The 21,152-nt window shown below is 45.0% G+C and overlaps 1 protein-coding gene across 1 annotated transcript; it reads left to right on the forward strand.

Annotated features, from left to right (window-relative positions):
• Nucleotides 1-6,190: 6,190 nt before the first annotated feature.
• Nucleotides 6,191-7,673, forward strand: CCL21 (C-C motif chemokine ligand 21). Its single transcript, XM_064290898.1, has 4 exons — nucleotides 6,191-6,646; nucleotides 6,750-6,870; nucleotides 6,967-7,149; nucleotides 7,231-7,673. Exons 1-4 carry the CDS (start codon nucleotides 6,580-6,582, stop codon nucleotides 7,271-7,273), a joined length of 414 nt encoding a protein of 137 aa, XP_064146968.1. The 5' UTR covers nucleotides 6,191-6,579; the 3' UTR covers nucleotides 7,274-7,673.
• Nucleotides 7,674-21,152: the final 13,479 nt, after the last annotated feature.

Consider the following 21,152-nt stretch of genomic DNA (forward strand, 5'->3'; position numbering starts at 1 on the left):
CTGGAGTTTGAGATGGGGAGCAGAATAGGCCCAGGTGGTTCTACCAGTCCCATCAGAATTTACTTGGAGAACATGGTAAAAATTCATATTTTTTGGATCTTCTGAGATTCTGTCTAAGACCATCTGGGGCCGTGCCTCTAATTCTGTATAATTTCCCCAGGTGTTTCTGAAATGCAGCCAAATTTGGAAACTGTAGAAACAGTCTAATACAATATGATTCTGAAATCATGCACATGCCCCCTCCCACCCCACTCCCCACCCATGCCATCCTACCTCTCTGGGAATTGTCTAAACACAAGCAACTCACAACTTCATCACTTCCACAGAGGGTGAGGTGGGTGGAGAAGGGGAAATGGGGGAGCTGGAATTTAAAAGCTCTCTGGTGTCAGGATCTGCCATCAGACCAGATAAAACACCCAAGAAATCTTATCTCGTTGCTTTTGCCCAGTCCTGTCCCAGGAATGCCAGCCTCATGTCAGCAGGGGCATTCTCCGCCCTGCTTGAGGTCCCAGCCTGTTAGAAAACCTCAGACTCAAGGGTTCAATTATCTCTCCTCTAGTCCAAATTCCATTCCCTCTTCTCTGTGGGCCTTGGGGTAAAACATCTTCCACCTCCATCCCAACGATATCTCCATCTCCAACCCTTACCCTTCTGCATCCCATCCTCCCCCAACAGTACCACCCCTGTCCTAGACTCAATCTTTCTGTATCTACTTTGTCCCTGGCCCTCTCTATTCTGGCTGCATACCTTCCAAGCCTCATCCGAATCTCCCTATGGTCTCCCTACCCCTCATGAACAGTCCTTCTAAAAAAGCTGGAACAAGCCTGGGAGTGAGGGGCCTGCTGTTGGGTTTAACCCTCAGGGAACCAAATGGATTTTCCAGTCATGGTCTAGGAATCACAACTATGAGGTCCTGATTTGGTTTTAAAAACAGAGTCTAAGTCATGATCCAATAATCTTGGCACACCACACACCAGAATAAATTCCAAATGGATAAAAGATTTCATGTTACCTTGCTTATGGATAGGAAGAATCAAGATTGTAAAACTGTCTGTTCTACCCAAAGTGATCTATAGATACAATGCAATCCCGATCAAAATACCTGTGACATTTTTCAATGAGATGGAGAAACAAATCACCAACTTCACATGGAAGGGAAAGAGGCCTCAGACAAGTAAAGCATTACTGAAAAAGAAGAACAAAGTGGGAGGCCTCACACTACCTTATTTTAGAACATATACTGCCACAGTAGTCAGAACAGCCTGGTACTGGTACAACAATAGATACATAGACCAATGGCACAGAATTGAGAATCCAGACATAAATCCATCTACATATGAGCAGCCGATATTTGACAAAGGCCCAAAGTCTGTTAAATGGAGAAAGACATTCTCCTTAACAAATGGTGCTGGCATAACTGGATATCCATCAGCAAAAAAAAATGAAACAAGACCCATACCTCACACCATGCACAAAAACTAACTCAGAATGGATCAAAGATCTAAATATAAAATCTAAAATGATAAATATGATGGAAGAAAAAATAGGGACAATGCTGGGTGCCTTAATACATGGCATAAATGGTACACAAAACATTAATATCTATAGAAGAGAAACTAGACAACTGGGAGCTCCTAAAAATCAAACACTTAACGCTTATCCAAAGACTCCATCAAAAAGGTAAAAAGATTACCTACAGACTGGGAAAAATTTTTTGGCTACGACAAATCTGATCAGCATCTGGTCTCTATAGTATACATGATACTGCAAAAACTCAATGACAAAAAGAAAAATAACCCAGTTAAAAAATGGGCAAAGAATATGAACAGGCACTTCACCAAAGAAGACATTCAGGCAGCTAACAGATACATGAGGAAATTTTCACGATCATTAGCCATTAGAGAAATCCAAATCAAAACTACAATGAGATACCATCTCACCCCAACAAGGCTGACATTAATCCAAGAATCACAAAATAATAAATGTTGGAGAGGTTGTGGAAAGACTGGAATGCTTATACACTGCTCATGGGAATGTAAAATGGTACGACCACTTCAGAAATCAATTTGGTGTTTCCTTTAAAAGCTAGAAAAAGAACTACCATACGATCTAGCAATCCCACTCCTTAGAATATATCCTAGAGAAATAAGAGCCCTCACATGAACACATATATGCACACCCTTGTTCACTGTAGCACTGTTTACAATAGCAAAAAGATGGAAGCAACCAAGGTGCCCATCAATGGATGAATGGATAAATTATGGTATATTCACATAATGGAATACTATTCAATGATTAAGAACAACGATGAATCTATGAAACATCTCATAACATGGAGGAATCTGGAAGGCATTATGCTGAGTGAAATTAGACAGCTGCAAAAGGACAAATATTGCATGAGACTACTATCGTAAGAACTCAAGAAAAAGTTTAAACACAGAAGAAAATATTCTTTGATGGTTATGAGGGTGGGGAGGGAGGGAAAGGGATATTCACTAATTACATAGTAGATAAGAACTATTTTAGATGATGGGAAAGACAACACACAATACAGGAGAGGTCAGCACAACTGGACTAAACCAAAAGCAGTTTCCTGAATACAACCAAACGCTTCAAAGGCCGGAGTAGCAGGGATGGGTGTCTGGGGACCATGGTTTCAGGGGACATCTAGGTCAACTGGCTTAACGAAATATATTAAGAAAATATTCTGTATCCCACTTTGGTGAGTGGTGTCTGGGGTCTTAAATGCTAGCAAGCAGCCATCTAAGATGCATCAATTGGTCTCAACCCACCCGAAGCAAAGGAGAATGAAGAACATCAAAAACACAAGGTAAATATGAGCCCAAGAGACAGAAAGGGCCACATAAACCAAAGACTCCATCAGCCTGAGACCGGAAGAATTAGATGGTGCCCGGCTACAACTGATGACTTCCCTGACAGGGAACACAACAGAGAATCCCTGATGGAGCAGGAGAACAGTGGGATGCAGACCTCAAATTCTCGTAAAAAGACCAGACTTAATGCTCTGGCTGAGACTAGAGGGACCCCAGAGGTCATGATCCCTGGACCCTCTGTTAGCCCAAGACTGGATCCATTCCCAAAACTAATCCTTCAGACAGGGACTGGACTGTAAGACAGAAAATGATACTGGTGAGGAGTGAGCTTCTTGGCTCAAGTAGACACATGAGACTATGTGGGCAGCTCTTGTCTGGAAGCAAGATGAGAAGGTAGGGGGGACAGGAGCTGGTTGAATGGACATGGGGAATATAGAGTAGAGGGGAAGAGTGTGGTGTCTCATTAAGGGGAGAACAGCTAGGAGTACACAGCAAGGTGTGTATAAGTTTTTGTGTGAGAGACTGACTTGATTTGTAAACTTTCACTTAAAGCACAATAAATAAAAAAATTAAAAAAAGAAAGATTTAATGTTAAAAACTAAACTATACAAGACTAAAGGGGCACACCAGCCCAGGGGCAAGGAGTAGAAGGCAGGAGGGGACAGGAAAGCTGGTAATAGGGAACCCAAGGTCGAGAAGAAAGAATGTTGACATGTTGTGGGATTGTTAACCAATGTCATAAAACAATATGTATACTAATTGTTTAATGAGAATCTAGTTTGTTCTGTAAACCTTCATCTAAAGTACAATAAAGAAAAAAAAAAAAAAAAACTATAGAAATTCCAGAAGAAAACATGGGAGAATTTCTTTATAACCTTAGAGTTGTAAAGGCCTTTCTAATATTTTTAACTATTACTTTGGTCACTTAAAAATTAAACACGACTGCAAATATAAAAACACCATGAGCAAAGTCAAAAGACAAATGACAAGCTCAGTACTACATTTGCACCCATTGTCACAGACCAAAGGCCAATCACCCTAGTAAATAAAGAGCTCCTAAAATTGATAAGAAAAAAACAACAACCCAATAGAAAAAATAAGCAAAGGATATGGATAGACAGTTCATATTTTTAAACATATGAAAGGATGCTCAACTTCATTCATAAAAAGAAAAATGTAAATTAAGACTACACCTAGAAATCTTATACATTGTAGGTGGGAGTGTAATAATCACTTTAGAAAAAGATCTGTCCAGTTCTTGTAAAACCAAATCCTGTTGTTTTTGTGCCATTGAGTCGATCCTGACTTATGGCAACACTATGGGACAGAGTAGAACTGCCCATTGGGTTTCCTACGCTGTAATCTTTACAGGAGCAGATCACCAGGTCTTTTCTCCTGCAGAGTAGCTGGTAGGTTCAAAGTGCCGACCTTTCAGTTAGCAGCCGAGAGCTTTACCAGTATGCACCAGGGCTCTTAACTAAACCCGATGACCCAGTAAATCCATTATTAGGTATTTATTTACCCAAGAGAATTGGAAACAAACATTAACAAGAAGACCAAAGCAAGAATATTCATAGCCACTTTACTCATATAGCTAAAAACTAGAAATAGCCCAGCACATCAACAGAAGAATGTCTAAGCAGACCTTGGTATATTCAAACAATGGCATACTACTCAGCAATAAAAAGGAACAAACGGCTAATACACACAGTAACAAAACAGAAAATATTTTACTGAGTGAAAGGAGTCTTATGTGAAGAAGCAATGCCTCTTGGACAATCAGGAGGCCCGTCAAAGCCAGAAGCCAGAACCTACCCTTATGATTCCCGGGTTCCCAGCTCTGCCCAGGCCTTGTTTCTCTACGCTGAGTAATCTCTACTATCCATCCCTCCTGCCCAAGATGAGGCTTGCAGGTCTTTCCCAAGAGTTTGTCTCATGGGCCTTCAGGTGAGCAATCTCTGTCTGGGGATGTGTGGGCCCAGTCTGGGTATGGCACTACAGGCAGGAATGAGAAGCACCTCACTTGCCCTGGCTGTTGAAATCTGGGAAAGGCCAGAGATCCCAGGGCACCCAGGTTCTTTCCATTTTGAACTTCTAGCTCCCTGAGGCCCCAGAATCCTCTCCCTGCTGCTCTCTACAGGGCTGACTCCTTCTACTCCTAGGTGTCTGCTAGATGTCCCTCCCTTGAGAGGTCTTCCTTGACCAAGCCTCACGTTCTTACATTACCCTGTTTTATTTTCTTTATGGCACCTATCACTCACTGAAACTACCCTATTCATTTATCTGTCTTTCTCTTCTAGAAAATAAGTTCTATGAGGACGAAAACCATAAAATTATTGCCGTCTAGTTGATTCTGACTCACAGCAACCCTACAGGACAGGGTAGAACTACCCCGTAGGGTTTCCAAGGAGCTCCTGGCAGATAAATGAGCCCCCGCACAGCCTCCAGAAGGCCTCAGAACATGACTGCCCCAGCGCCCTGGCTTGGTCACTCAACCTCCAGTCAGCCCTCACAGTCTTCCTAGGCCTCCTTCGAATCAGGACCAGAACAGAGTGGGGTCAGAGGCCTCCCCCTTCCCATACCCAACCTCTCAGCCCAGTCCTCTGGGGAACATTACTCACAACCAATGACAAGTACCCCTGGCCAGCGTCTTCTCCTCTTGACCCCAAGCAACTCTGCCAGATGAGCCTCTTAGGAACCCCCTTCACTCATATTAACAGTAACTGAAGATCATTCTCACAACCAAAGAGAGGAGGCTCATACGGGAGATCAACACTCCTGCTTCCTCCTGAACTTCTCCCAGTGTTATCATAAACTTGACAATAATCACAGCAAGGCCAACTTGTGCCAGGCCGTACAGGTGCAGATATGAGCATGGCATGATCCCTGCTAGCAAAAAAATCTCATGGAATAATGGGAAGCCAGACAGTAAACTGTGGCTAAGCCATTTGATTGCATTATTAAAGGCCTACTGTGTGCTGAGATGGAATAAACTGAGGGTGCTGTGGGAGCCCAGAGAATGCCTTGAAAGGACAAGGATTCAACTTTTGCTGGGACTCTACCAGCAAAGAAAAGGAAAAAGACACTCTGGATAAAAGGATTACCATGTGCAAAGGCTCAGAGGAGGGACCATTCAAATGTATTTGTGAGTGGTGACTCAGTGTGCCTAGAACATGCAAGGTTGGTAACAGAAGATGGAGCTACACAAACAAAGAAGGGCAGGCCAGGCCAAGGAACACGGGCTTCATGCTAAGAGAAACAGGCAACATGAAAGGATTTGGAACAGAAGAGAGATATAATCAAATGTGTATTTTAAGAACAGTCCTCAGCCTGGTGGAAGAGTGGCGTGGTGGGGCATGGCACCTGGAGGGCAGTGAAGAGGCAATCACTGTGTTCCAGGGAAGAGATGGTGAGGTCTAACCAAGGAGGTGGCTGGGAATAGAAAGAAAAAAAAAAGGGCCTGGTTAATTCAAATGATGTTGAGGAGGTAAAATCAGGTGACTTGGGGACTGACGGGCTGTGCTGAAGTTTTCATTTGGCCAGGACCCGCCTTCAGGAAGGAAAAGGAGGGAGATCCCCATTCTTGCTTAGACAGTGCGCCTGGGGATGAGGGGGAGGGCCTCCTGGGGGAGGTTGCTGCCAGATAAATAGGCAGTGGGCCAGTCCCAGCCCACACACAGCCCCCAACTTGCCGCGGTCCATCTTGCCCACAGCTCTGGCCTCATACTCACCCTCTGCTGTAGCCATGGCTCAGTCACTGGCTCTGAGCCTCCTTGTCTTGGCTCTGGCCCTCTGCAGCCCTGGGACTCAAGGTACCAGTGGAGGGTGTGCCTAGGATGGGGGTGAGGGGCTGGAGAGGCTTGGGGTAGGGACCTACAAGCAGCCGCTGGCTCCCCGTGAACTCTGCCGTTGCAGGCAGTGACGGAGGGGCGCAAGACTGCTGCCTCAAGTACAGCCGGAGGACCATTCCTGCTCGGGTTGTCCAAAGCTACCGGAAGCAGGAGCCGAGCTTGGGCTGCCCTATCCCGGCCATCCTGTGAGTGGGCACAAGGGAGTAAGTGTAGGCCAGCGGCTGAGTGGGGTGGGCAGGGTGTGCAAAACTAGAACAGGCTTACTGACCCCCAACCCCCAGGTTCAAACCCCGGAAGCAGTCTCAGCCCGAGCTGTGTGCAGACCCTAAGGAGGACTGGGTGCAGCAGCTGATGCAACAGCTGGACAAGCCACCGGCCCCACGGAAAGGCTCTCAGGGCTGTAGGAAGGACAAGGGGGGCCCTAAGCCTGGCAAGAAGGGAAGGGGCTCCAAAGCCTGCAAGAGGTAAGGAGTCTGGAAGGCTGGGAGAAAAGGAGTGACGGGGGGCATTCATCGGCCCCTCACACCCCTCTTCTGTTCTCCCAGGACTGAGCAGCCCACAAAGCCCAAAACCGTCATAGCCCAGTGACCATCCTGGAGCCCAGAAGGCCCCCACCAGCCTCTCCAGGGCTCGGAGCCCCAACCCAGGGGGCAAGAAGGGGGCTAGGAGAGAGAGAGGACTCAGCAGTCGCAGAGCAGCTACCCCATGCTGGCCCTGCCACACTCCTTCTCCTGCTTGAACCATCCCGCCTGTGTCCCCAGCCCCATCCCGCATGGCTGAGCTGCCCAGACCAGGCCAGGACCAGGGAGGCAGAAGAGGGGGGTCACCCAGTGAGTGTGGGAAGAGACAGCAGGACTGTCAATCTCGAGAGGTCACCCAGGACCCTGGACCTGACCCTGCTCCCCCACCGCACCCCGCCTCGTCAGTATAAATATGATTTACAACTAATTGAATAAAAAGTTGCTTCAGCCTCCCACCCAAGCGCCCGTTCCTGTGTTTTTGTGTCCACGGTGAAGCCAGTGTCTCTACAGGGTGGGGTCACACACTCCGGGATCCAAGCCAAGAGCTCAGACTAACTCAGATGGGTATGTTATCACCTGCCCTGAGGCCTTCCTTATATCAGCCAAGTGCCCAGACCTGTAGGTAGTAGAGGGGTGGCTGATGAGCAGGGTGGGATGCCATCCTTTCTGGACCTGAGGATGCTCCTGGTCTCTGAGGAATTCTGCCAATGAAAAGGGAGAGGCAGTGGACCTGGAGCACCCACCCCCAACTATTCTGAAGAGCTCCCTCACCCCTAATCTATCCAGTACTCTCTCATCCCAGGAGTGACCTCCAGGTCTTTTCTCAGACCCTCTAGGGACTGCCTCCCCTTTCCTTGGTGCCTATGAGTAAGAAACTCCAGGTGTCTCTTTGGAAGTATCCCCAGGAGGGAGGCTGTCATGCTTCCCCTCCCGCCTTGAGCCCTGTGTCCTGGGCCAGCCTGTAACCCAGGGACACACACGTTCTACTGAAGCCCACCTTAACAACAGTGCCAGCCCTGGGAGCTCCTCAGGACCCCTCCCCTCCCAAAGACCCAAAAGGACGCCTGCTCAATGAAACTCGGTCCCTGGCCTCTCCTCTGTGTTTAATGGGGCTGTCGGGATCACTTTCTGTTCCTATCTGGGCTCCTTGACACCCTCGGCTTTCTTCCAGTTGGGAAAAAACTCCTTTCCCTTTTTTTCCTACTTTCTCCCTTGGCTGGGGTCCAGGATCTCATCATTTTTTTGAGGTCAAGGAATAAGTCTCCTGGGGCAAGTCGTTCTTTTCTCCAAGAAGATCCCAGCTCAGCTCTCTTCTCCCTCATCCTCCCAGTGCAGGCACTGCTATCCTCCCCCCTCACCCCAGGCAGGGAGAGGGAGGACCATCAGATCAGGCCTGGCAAAGTGGGAGAGAAAGGCAGATCTAGGGGGGAGGGTCAATAAAGCAAGGGACACAAGGAGCTAGAGGCGGCTACTCCATCATCTTTTCCCTCCACGGAAGCCTGGACCTGCCACAGCACTTACCACTTATCGTAAAATCTTGAAAGTATTTGCTTATTTGTTCCTCCTGTGGCTGCTGAGGATAGGGCTCCTTCCTACGTATCCTGTTACAGCAGGTATGAACTTAGCATATAAACTCAGATGTGCAAGAAATACTGCATTTTAAAATGTTCCTTAAAACAACTTAATTCCTACTCTAAGCCCCTGTGCTGGAGTGCTGGTGAAAAATGCAACATCAGTCACTCCTGGGGATCCCACCTACCAAAGTTTATGCAAAAGTCATAGAAACATCAAAGCACGGAGGAGGCTCCCTGCCTGCCCCCGCCCCATCCCATCATTGAATGCTATGGCCCCTGTGGTCCCAGCAAGTATGTCTCTTGGATCCTGACCTCTGACTCCAGGCCTGTGCCACACTTGAGACATGCGAATTCAGACATGCGAGCTTGGACTCGGCCTCCCCAGGCACCCGGTAAAGCCACCTACTCAGAGTCCTGTCATTCCGTCACCGCTGGGGATTAAAGCCCAGTGCCCATGCAGGACAATCCCCTACTTAGTCTTGAAGAATTCTCTCTCCAACCACTGCTAAGCTTCTCCAAATGCACTCGCAGCCCGCAGGACATAACCTCGTCCCAAGTTTACATTACCAAAAAAAAACAAAACAAAGCCCATTGCCTGCAAGTCAATTCCAACTCATAGTAACCCTACAGGACAGAGTAGAACTGCCCCATAGAGTTTCTGAGGCTATAATCTTTTATGGAAGCAAATTGCCACATCTATCTCCCAAGGAGCCACTGGTAGGTTTGAACCACCAACCTTTTGGTTAACAGCCAAGCATTTAACCACTGACCCACCAGGGTTCCTTTAGGTTTACATTAGACTTTCACAAAAAAGCAGGAGGGCCTTTGACATCAAGATGCTTCTGCTCTCGGCCCTGCCAAAACCCTTGTCTGCTCTAAAAGGGAAGGAAAAACATAGGCTGAACAAACAAGAATTCACATTTCACTAAATTATCTTGGCATACTTGCATGCCTGGTATTTGCCTCAAGCCCTGCCCTGTGTAGGCATGCAACACATTATTTATCCCAACAGAGAATGAGTGACCACTCTCCTTGTCTGCCTTCATATTTGACAATGTTTTCCTTTCTTCTTTCTGTAAGATGCATAATTCAAAAAAAATTAAAATATATATACTCGTGGCTTAAAAAAAATACCCCAAAGTACCAAAAGGCTTATTCTGAAAAACCATTTCCTACAACTTTCAACTCTTAAGCTACTTCTTCTAGGTAGTGCCATATGTCTAAATACTTGGTTAATACCTCTATTTTTGGATTTATCTGTTTTTAACTTTACCAACCGACTTCGGCTGCTAAACAAAAGGTCGACAGTTCAAATTCACCAGCCGATCCTTGGAAACCCTATGGGGCGGTTCTAGTCTGTCCTATAGGGTCACTACAAGTCGGAACTGACTTGACAGCACCTAACAACAGCAACTGACTTCCCATTATAAAAAGTGAAGATTAAGCTTTCTTACCAACCCCCGACTCCTGTCATCTCATCCTCCAGTCATTTTTACCATTGCCCTCAAGTTGATTCCAACTCATGGCAACCCCTTGTGTGTCAGAGTAGAGCTGTGCTTCATAGGGTTTTCAATGACTGATTTTTTGGAAGTAGATCGCGAGGCCTTTCTTTTGAGGCACCTCTGGGTGGACTTGAACTTCCAGCCTTTCTGTTAGCAGCAGAGCATGTTAACCATCTGTATCACCCAAGGGCTCCCAACATAGTCACACCACCATGTAAACACATATGGAGAGTAGGCAGGGCTAGTTATATCTCCTGGAATTACAGCTAATGGAAGTTTCTTAACAACCTCAACCATAAAAACTGTAAACCTGAAACTAATTCCAAACTAAGCAGTCAGGTTTCTTAACAGCTCCCACCATGCCTGGGGCACACTTTGGCTAGCCACAATTCACTCTTTACTCTTCAATCCAGTCCTTTGGAGGGACATGATCACAAAAGACAGTTTGATTCCTTTTTTTTTTTTTTTTTGATATCTTTCTTTTCAAAACTAAAGATGGAGCAGTATGAGGTTGCCTGCATAACACAACCAACACACTTGGCATCTTCTGCATCGTTTGATAGCACAGTGATGGTCAGGGACGGGGTCCATGTTTGCTATCTACAAAAGCTCAAAATTATTTTATTTCCTAGTTGAATCATTTACCTGTGAAATGTAATGATTTTTTCTCCATCTTCAGCTGGCCTCTTTTGTGAAATCCTTGTTCTTGCCCACATCCAGGTGTTATTTCTCCTTACATTTTGAGTGTTATTTCTCCTTGTATTTGGGGGCAATGTGTTGCTGCTTTGCTAAAATCATCAATGCTTCTGTCCTTTGCCATCAGTCTTGACCAAGGAATTATCATTTTTATGGATACTGAAATTGCCAAGCCTCTTTTTCTAATGTCTGTATTTGTAATTCTTCAGGAGATGTCTACTGTACCATTCCTCTACAGAGATTGTGTCTGCTGTGTCAAGTAGCTGATAACTTTTAGTTTTCAAGACATTCATTTCCCAGATGGTGGCAAACCAAAACACTCCTGGGAAACTCTGTTGCCATGTTCTTTAAGCCTTTTGCTTTACAGCTATGGATTGTGGTAGAAATAAATTTTAATCCAATATTAAGAGAATAACAAAACACCACTTCTGATGGCCTGAGCAACCAGAGTCTATTTCTGTTCAGAGCTCTACCTTGTTCAATGGAAACTCGGCTTGGCTGTGAAATTCTGGTTGCCCCATTTCACCACCAGGAAAGCAGCATCACTAAAGGCAAACATCAGGCTTGTGGGATAAGTTTTCTGTTCCCCTTTCCTTAATCTTTCTGGGAGCTTTTTTTTTTTTAATTATTTTGTGTGTCATGCTAAGCCGGAAGTCTAGAATTTTCCTGTGTCCATTTACGGGCACTTGAAACTTTTTCCACCCCTGTCCAAGTTAAAACCTTCACTAGCCAGTGCCATGCATTGTGCCCAGCACACAGTACCCTCCCAATGTATATCCGTTGAATAAAGGAAACTTTTATTAGCGTTGGCACCAGAATCAGGTGTCTGAAGGAATCAATCCGGTGAGGCGGCTTATTTATGCTGCAAAGGCAATGCCGGAGATGAGGTGAACTTATTTCAGCCATGAAGCCAAACATTAGTTATTTCATGTCTTCAGCGTTTGGCGCCTGAGGCTCAGGAGAAGTTGGGGGTATCTGGGGTCGGGGTGTGGAGACAAATGCCTCATATTCCAGGGCAAATACAGGCCTTCATCTCCCATCCATCTCGGCCGCAGCAATCAGTACCCGAGGGGCTCCGCTATTCTGAATGGCGGTGAACTGACCGGAGGACCGGTGCCCCGGGCTCGGGGTAACGGCTGCCCGGGGATTTCCGCTGGCCCCAGGTCCCCGGGAGTGCGAGTACCACCCCCAGCCCGAGTCTCCACCCTGCAGTTCCTGCCCGCGCGGTGGACCAGGGTGCTGGGGGTGCGGGGGTGTGAACTGGGACCCTCAGCCTCGGGCCGGCGAGGGGCTGGAGCACGGAGAGCGGCAGATGCCGGCCCGGGCCCAGGGACTTTTGGCACAATCCTCCCCAGCCTCCACTCGCCCACTCCAGCAACTAGAGCCGTCCCCCTCCCGCCTCCCCCGCTTAGCCCGCCGGCCCTCCTTCTCAGGCTCGGAGCGCCCCCTGCAGGCCCGGAGATACACATCAGGCACACACGTGGACACCCAACCATATATAGACCTCGCACTAACATACACATACACACGTGATGGATAGACGGGTCACGAACAATCCCACGGACACAGTTCGGAATACACATATTCATTCATTCAGCAAACACTAAGCATCTAGTCTGTGGCCTCTCCCTGCATCTCCTGCACCCCCACCTCAACTCAACTGTCTCAAAAGGGATTGACTCAGGATAAAACCTAATCCTATAGATTGTGTCCTGCCTCATTAACATCATAAACCAAAAAAAAAGTTGCCATCGAGTCGATTCCGACTGATCTATGAGTCAGTATGACATTAACATCATAGAGGTTAGGATTTACAACACATAGGATAATTACATAAGATCACAAAATGAAGGACAACCAAACAATATTGGGAATCATGGCTTAGCCAAGTTGACACACATTTTGGGATGACACAATTCAATTCATAACACTATCCATATGCTCTCAATTTTATATTTTCAGCTAGAATCTCTCCCCTGAACTACAGACTCATATATATCCAACCACCTACTCCACATTTCCACTTACACTTCAACTAGGCAGCATCGTCTTAACAAGTCAAAACGAGGCTTCTGATCTCTCCCCAAACCCACTCCTCTACAATCCTCCACATCTTGGTAAAACAGTAACTCTATCCATCACATTGCTCAAGCCCAAAACCTTGTAGAATTCTTACCTCTTCTCTCACACACCACAGAAGGCTCTACCTTCAAAGGATTTCCAGAATGTGATCACTTCTCACCAACTCTAAGCCACCATCATCTCTACGTGGTTTACGTCAGTAGCCTCTAACCTGGGCTCCTGCTTCCATTCTTGTACCACTTTGGTCAGCTCTCCATCCAACAGTCTGTTAACCATTGCCATCAAGTCAACTCTATAGGACAGCCTACAGGACAGAGCAGAACTGCCCCCACAGGGTTTCCAAGGCTGTGTTCTTTATGAAGCAGACTGCCACATCTTTCTCCCGTGGAGTCGCTGGTGGTTCAAACACCCATTCTTTAGGTTAGCAGCCAAGCATTTAACCTCTGAGCCACCAGGGCTCCTTCCATCCGACAGCAGATGGGTGCTTTTTTTTTGACACTGAAAGATTTGTGTTTTTGGCTTTAGAAAAATCTATAACAAAATACACAGAGAGAATTTCTCTTTCTTCTTAAGTATTATATTATTATATATAGTTAAATATATATATTATTATATTACATAAAAAGCAAAGATGTCATCTTCAGGACTGAGATGCACCTGACCCAAGCCATGATATTTTCAATCACCTCATATCCGTGCAAAAACTAAACAGTGTATAAGAAGACTGAAGAAGAATTGACGCCTTTGAATTACGACGTTGGCAAAGAATATTGAATATACCATGGACTGCCAGAAGAATAAACAAATCCATCTTGGAAAAAGTACAGCCAGAATGCTCCTTGGAAGTAAGAATGCCGAGACTTTGGACATGTTATCAAGAGGGACCACTCCCTGGATGAGGGCATCATGCTTGGTAAAGTGAGGGTCAGTGAAAAAGAGGAAGAGCCCCAATAAGATGGATTGACACAATGGCTACAATAGTGGGCTCAAGCACGGCAACAATTGTGGGGATGGCGCAGGAGCAGGCAGTGTTTCGTTAATAAGACATGGGGTTTTTATGAATTGGAACCGACTCCATGGCACCTAACAACAACACTTTATTATTAACCCATTGCCGTGGAGTCGGTTCCAACTCATAATGACCGTATAAGACAGAGTGCAACTGCCCCATAGAGCTTCCAAGGGGCGCCTGATGAATTCAAACTGCCACCCTTTTGGTTAGCAGCTGTAGCACTTAACCACTACGCCACCAGGGTTTCTTTTTTATTATTACTGTTCTTAAAAGTTCCTAACAAAACTGTTATTTCTTCCCTCTCCTCCTCCCCCAGGGAGCTTTTTGTTTGTTTGTTTGTTTGCTTGCTTGCTTGCTTTTTTTTTTTAATTGTGCTTTAAGTGAAAGCTTACAAATCAAGTTGGACTCTCATACAAAAATTTATAAACACCTTGCTATATACTCCTAATTTCTCTTCCGCTAACGAGACAACACACTCCTTCCATTTCTTTTTGAGTCCATTCAGCCAGCTTCTGGCCCTCTCTACCCTCTCATCTCCCCTCAGACAGGAGATGCCAACATAGTCTCATGTGTCTACTTGATCCAAGAAGCTCATTCTTCACCAGTATCCTTGTCTATCCCATAGCCTAGTCCAATCCCTGCCTGAAGAGTTAGCTTTAGGAATGGTTCCTGTCTTGGGCTAACAGAAGGTCTAGGAACCATGACCTCTGGGGTCATTCTAGTCTCTGTCAGACCATTAAGCCTGGCCTTTTTATGAGAACTTGAAGTGTGCATCCTACTGCTTCTCCTGCTCCCTCAGGGGTTCTCTGTTGTGTTCCTTGTCAGGGCAGTCATCGGTGATAGCCGGGCACTATCTAGTTCTTCTGGTCTCAGGCTGATGTAGTCTCTGGTTTATGTGGCCCTTTCTGTCTCTTGGGCTCATAATTACCCTGTGTCTTTGGTGTTCTTCATTCTCCTTTGCTCCAGGTGGGTTGAGACCAATTGATGCATCTTAGATGGCCACTTGCTAGCATTTAAGACCCCAGACGCCACTCTCCAAAGTGAGATGCAAAATGTTTTAATAGATTTTATTATGCCAATTGACTTAGATGTCCTCCAGGGAGCTTTTTAAAGCATGTTAGATCTTGTCACTCTGTTCAAAACCCTGCAATGGTTCCCTATCTTACCCTGAGTAAAACTTGAACCCTACAATGAGCTGCAAAGCCCTACACTATCTGGCCCCCTGTTAATCTCTGACCATATCTCCCACTACTCTCCCCCTTTGTTCACATCCCTTCCTTAACAGTTAATCTCCATGCTATTCCTCAAACACATCCTTGCCTCAAGAACTTTGCACTTGCTGTTTTCTCTATCTAGAACATCTTCCTCTAAATCTCCATATGATTCTTTCCCTCATCTTCTTTGCATCAGCTCTCTGCTCAAATGTTATCAGTAAAGGCTTCCCTGACCACCTTATTTAAAACAATAGCACCCTGCCCAAACACTCCTTATCTCTCTTGCCTCCTTTATTTTTCTCCATAGCACTTATTGCCATCTGACATACTATGTATTTTGCTTGTTTGCTTATTGTGTCTCCTTCATTGAAGTTAAAAACTCCACAAGAGCAGGAACATGTACCTCTTTTGCTTACTGCTGTAACCCAGTGCCTGGCACATAAAAAAAAAAAAAGTTACTGTCAAGTCCATTCTGACTCATAGCGACCCTGTAGGACAGAGTGGAACTGCCCCATAGGGTTTCCAAGGAGCAGCTGGTGGATTTGGACTGCTGACTTTTGGTTAGCAGCCAAGCTCTTAATCACTGGGCCACCAGGGCCCTCAATAAATATTTATTGAATGAATGTGGTATAAATTCCTATAACCTTCATGCCTTAACCCATGTCTGATATCCTTAAAAGATTATTTCACTCTTCCCTGCTGATTCTCAGGATCTTTCTCAACAGGTATTTTAGGCAGATAGTAGTAAAATTGAATTGAAACCTCTATGCCATCTCTGCACTGTACTGTTGTATTATTCAGGGTCTTGGGAGGAAACAAATGACGTGCTCAAAAAGGTTTAAAAGAAAAGAAATTAGTGAAGGGACTATTTACAGAGATGAGGGTAGGGTTAAAAGAACCAACAAGAGATGACGAAAAAAACAAGGTCTAGCAACAGCAGGAAGTCATATCTCCCCTAAGCTAGTCAGAGTAAAGAGAAGCCTGATAAGAGCTGGAGCTACGGAAGGGAAGGCCACCAGCGGGGGTTGCAGCTATAGAAGAATGCAGTCACTGACAAAACTTTGACAAGGACAAGACAAACCAAGGTTGAGGGGATGAATAAATACGTCAACCTCTCTTTATTACTTCCCTTTGATCTTTTACTGGTGATTCCCATTGGTCAAAGCCAGTCACAAAGGCCTAATTTATCCAGAATGCTGGATAACCACAGTCCAGAGATGTTAGCCTATGGCACAGAGCAGAAAGTGGAACCAGGTCAAGTGAAGAATGATCAGCAGAGTGTATCTCTTTCACCATGCGGTATTCATTCTTGTCCCCTGCTTAAAAAAAAAAAAAAAAACAAACTAGTGCTTAGATGAAGAAAAATGTGTCTTCAAGATAAGAGAGACACAAAATCCCACCAGCTTCCATATCATTCTTGATGTCAATTCAGTCATACTCTAACCAGACCATAAACTGTAACATTGGCCACCACCGGTATTCTTCTTATAAGGTAGCAAGGAACATAGGGGACAAGAAACAATTAGCATAAAATATAGCTGCTACAGTCCCCACCTCTGTAGCTGGTCACAAGCTCTAAATTGATAACAGTAGCTTTCTTTCTCCACCACCTGTTCCATATTCCTCTTTTCTTCTATAATAAGCACCTCAGCTGGTCAAGAATTTTTTTTACATGGGGGGGTGACCCAAACATTCATTCCTATAGAATCCAAGTTCTTAGTGTCCTATATTTTTCGTCATTGGACATGGGACTACTGAGAGGTACCCCAGTTAACTCTTTGGTTCCAGACATAGTTCTCCTTGCCCTATTATTTAGCAACAACCCAATTTTCCTTTAATAATTGGGGTCAATCACCCTGGCCAGTACTATAACTTCCTTCTCTTTTTGTTGGTTCAGTGACATAAAGAGCTCAAGATTGCCAGAGGGAAGAATCAGTTTCCAGACACTGGAATTGTAGTTATGTTCCCTGGTGGAAGCAAGCCTTTGAACCTAAGGTTGTAAGAAATAGAAAAATTTCCATAAGTGGTTATTAGGAGTAACAGAGCAGCTCTTCCCACCTCCGTCTTTCACTAAGACCCACCATTCTGTCTGTGGGGAAATAGCCATTGGTTAAAGCCATGTACCATGTGCTGTGGGACAGCATGCCATCTTGCAGGGTGTTGTTTTTCAGATCATACCACAGTTGAGCCTTCCATAGGCCATTCGACTATCTTATCATGCCAGCTGCTTCAGGATAACAGTACATGAGGTAAGAACAGTGAATTTGTGGGCATGATCCCATTGCCACACTTTTTGGGCCATAAAACAGTTCCTTTTAGAAAAAAAAAATGTTTTATGATCCCACTTATATGAAATACCTAAAATAGCAAATGTATAAGAACCAGAGTTTATCAGTGGGTACCAAGGGTAAGACAGAAGAAGAAAGAGGAAGGTATTGCTTAAGGGGCACTGAGTTTCTACTAAGGGTGATGGAAAAATTTGGAAACAGCTAGTGGTGATGGTTGCATAACATGATAAACATAATTAATGTCACTAATTTGTTGTTGTTGTTGTCAGGTGCTGTCTAGTCAGTTCCAACTCATACCAACCCTCTGTACAACAGAACAAAACACTGCCAGCCCCAAGCCATCCTCACAATCGTTGTTATGCTTGAGCCCATTGCTGCAGCCACTGTGTCAATCCATTGGCGATCTTCCTCTTTTTTGCTGATCCTCTACTTTACCAAGTATGATGTCCTTCTCCAGGGACTGGTCCCTCCTGATAACATGCCCAAAGTATGTGAGACACAGTCTCGCCATCCTCACTTCTAAGGAGCATTCTGGCTGTACTGCTTCCAAGACAGATTTGTTTGTCCTTCTGGCAGTCCATGGTATAGTCAATATTCTTCTCCCACACCATAATTCAAAGGCATCAATTCTTCTGCAACCCTCCTTATTCATTGTCCAATTTTCACGTGCATATAAGGCAATTGAAAATATTATGGCCTGAGTCAGGTGCACTTTAGTCCTCAAAGTGACATCTTTGCTTTTGAATACTTTAAAGAGATCTTTCAAAGCAGATTTTCCCAATGCAATACATCGTTTGATTTCTTGACTGCTGTTTCCATGGGCATTGATTGTGAATCCAGGTAAAATGAAACCCGTGACAACTTCAGTCTTTTCTCCATTTATCAAGATGTTGCTTATTGGTCCAGTTGTCAGGATTTTGTTTTCTTTATGTTGAGGTGTAATTCATACTGAAGGCTATAGTCTTTGATCTTCATCAGTAAGTGCTTCGAGTCCTCTTCACGTTCAGCATGCAAGGTTGTGTCATCTGCATATCACAGGTTGTTAATGAGCCTTCCTCCAATCCTGATCACTCATTCTTCTTCATAGGGTCCAGCTTCTCAGATTATTTGCTCAGTATACAGATTGAATAAGTAGGGTAAAAAGATACAACCCTGACAAACATCTTTCCTGACTTTAAACCATGCAATATCCCCTTGTTCTGTTGGAATGTCTAATTTGTACACGTAAAATGTACATGTAACCCCTGAGGGAGCAGGAGATCAGTGGGATGCAGACCCCAAATTCTCACAAAAAGACCATACTTAATGGTCTGACTGAGACTAGAGGAATCCCGGTGGTCATGGTCCCCAAACCATCTGTTGGCCCAGGACAGGAACCATTCCCAAAGACAACTCATCAGACATGAAAGGGACTGGACAGTGGATAGGAGAGAGATGCTGATGAAGAGTGAGCTATTTATGTCAGGTGGACACTTGAGACTGTGTTGGCATCTCCTGTCTGGAGGGGGGATGGGAGAATAGAGAGAGTTGGAAGCTGGCAAAATTGTCACGAAAGGAGAGACTGAAAGGGCTGATTCATTAGGGGCAGAGCAAGTGGGAGTATGGAGTAAGGTGTATATAAACTTATATGTGACAGTCTGACTTGATTTGTAAACATCCACTTGAAGCTCAATAAAAGTTAATTAAAAAAATGGAAAAAAATGTACCTGTAGAAAATGTTGAAATGGCATATGTTTTGTTACATATATTTATACCATAATTAAAAAAAAAATGTACTGTTTAACCCCAAAATAAAAAGAGTTCCTTGGTTAGGGATGATGTTTGTAGGCTACCATGGTGATTTAAAAAAAAAAAGAAGAAGTCATCCTGAAAGTCCACAAATGCAGGTGCTGACAGAAGTGTTGTAGGCGGGGAAAGCAAATCCATATCTAGAATATACATCCATTCCCATGATGACAAATCATTACTCCTTCCTTGAGGAAAGGAGCCAAACGTAGTCAGCCTGCTACCAGCTGCCTGGCTGGTGTCCCTGGAGAGAATTGCTATATAAGGGCTCAGCTTTGGCCTTCTCAGGCTGAGCACTCTGCAGTGATAGTAGCCCGATCAACCTGGGTGAGAGGAAGTCCATTCACTGAGCCTATGGATAGCCTCCATCCCTTTGGCAACATGAACATGGGCTATCTAATCAAGTCCCACGATTCTGGGCATAAAAGCCAACTGATGGGTCATCTTGTCCACCTAACATTGGGAGCCTCCTTGGTAGTGGATCCCTCTAGTTGGCATTTGGACAAGAAGCTAATATCACCACACTACAGGCATCTGAGAGATCCATCCACATACCTCTCCCCCAGGCCACTCTTCTAATCAGTTTTTTCCAAATCCACAGCCAACCCATCGGCCACTGTCCGTGGTTAGGATACCTTCAAACCTCACTCCATCTCTCCTTCCCCACAAAGTGGACACCTAAATGTACTACCTGAAATTCGATCCACTGAGAGGATTTCCCTTTACCACCGTCTTTCAAGGCCACCCCTAGATGAGGCTTAAGCAGCTGTCTGCTTCTGGCTGGTAGCAGCATACCTTAGAGACCCATCTGGAAATACAGTCCCATGCATTTTTTCCATCTGTTAACTATAAGAATTTCTCCATGAATCCACAGGTGTGATTAGAGGAAGAAGCAGAAAACAATACAAGTAGAAGTCTGTGCTACCTGCCCATGATTTTACTCGAGACTTCTAAAACATCTGAGGCTTGGCCTCATATGTACAATGTCCATTTAATAATGAAATGCTGCGTGCACATTCAACTTTATGATTTGTTATGATAACACCCTTAGTTTGCATCATCACTGAGAGAACTATGGTCTGGGTTTTGGACCAGGGCCCAGTGGCAAACAAGGAGCTGCTTTTCAAAGGTAAAATAATTGATCACAGAGGTGGCATGATCTTACTCTAACACTAAGGGTCTGTGCTGTAATTCTCCTTTTGAGGCATACCAGAAAGTCCCATGGCACCCTTACCTGCCACAGACAACCTGAAGTTCTTTGGATCTATGGACATAGTCCTGAGCAGCAAGCAGCTTTCCCTGGAGCTTGGACCTGTTGCAGAGCCCTTTCTTGCTCTGGGTCCCATTCAAAACTATATATCTAGTAAACACTTTGCAGCAGCACACCTAAATATGGTATATGTTGCCTCCAAATCCAAACTGCCCCTTAAGCACTGTGCCTCTTTCTTCATGCTGAAAGTGCAACATGCCCCAGACCAGTGGACCCCCCAGACATTTCACCTCTGTGGCAGCATCCTGAATGTCTGTAGGATTTATTCCCCACCTTCTGGCATGAATGTGTCTTACTAGGGCATGTAGGGTGGTTGCTATTTCTTGTGCACCAAATCCAGTTACCATAATGTCGTAAATTCAAAGGCCCAGTTTGATATTCTGTGGGATATCAAGATTATCTTATGACAGAGAGCAGGAAAGTTGACATAGCCCTAATATAAGACAGTGAAGGTGGCTGCTGTAATACACCAGTTGAGAAGGAGCTAATTTTAATTGTCTTCAATTTGTTGGTATAAAAAGAA

Source organism: Loxodonta africana, chromosome 9, assembly GCF_030014295.1.
Source record: "Loxodonta africana isolate mLoxAfr1 chromosome 9, mLoxAfr1.hap2, whole genome shotgun sequence".
NCBI classification, from domain to species: domain Eukaryota; kingdom Metazoa; phylum Chordata; class Mammalia; order Proboscidea; family Elephantidae; genus Loxodonta; species Loxodonta africana.

Excerpts from the sequence above, each read along its gene's own strand:
- CCL21 (XM_064290898.1), top strand. The coding sequence starts at position 6,580 with ATGGCTCAGTCACTGGCTCTGAGCCTCCTTGTCTTGGCTCTGGCCCTC. Across the intron at positions 6,647-6,749 it reads CTGCAGCCCTGGGACTCAAG|GCAGTGACGGAGGGGCGCAA; the intron begins GTACCAGTGGAG and ends CTGCCGTTGCAG. Across the intron at positions 6,871-6,966 it reads TGCCCTATCCCGGCCATCCT|GTTCAAACCCCGGAAGCAGT; the intron begins GTGAGTGGGCAC and ends CCCAACCCCCAG.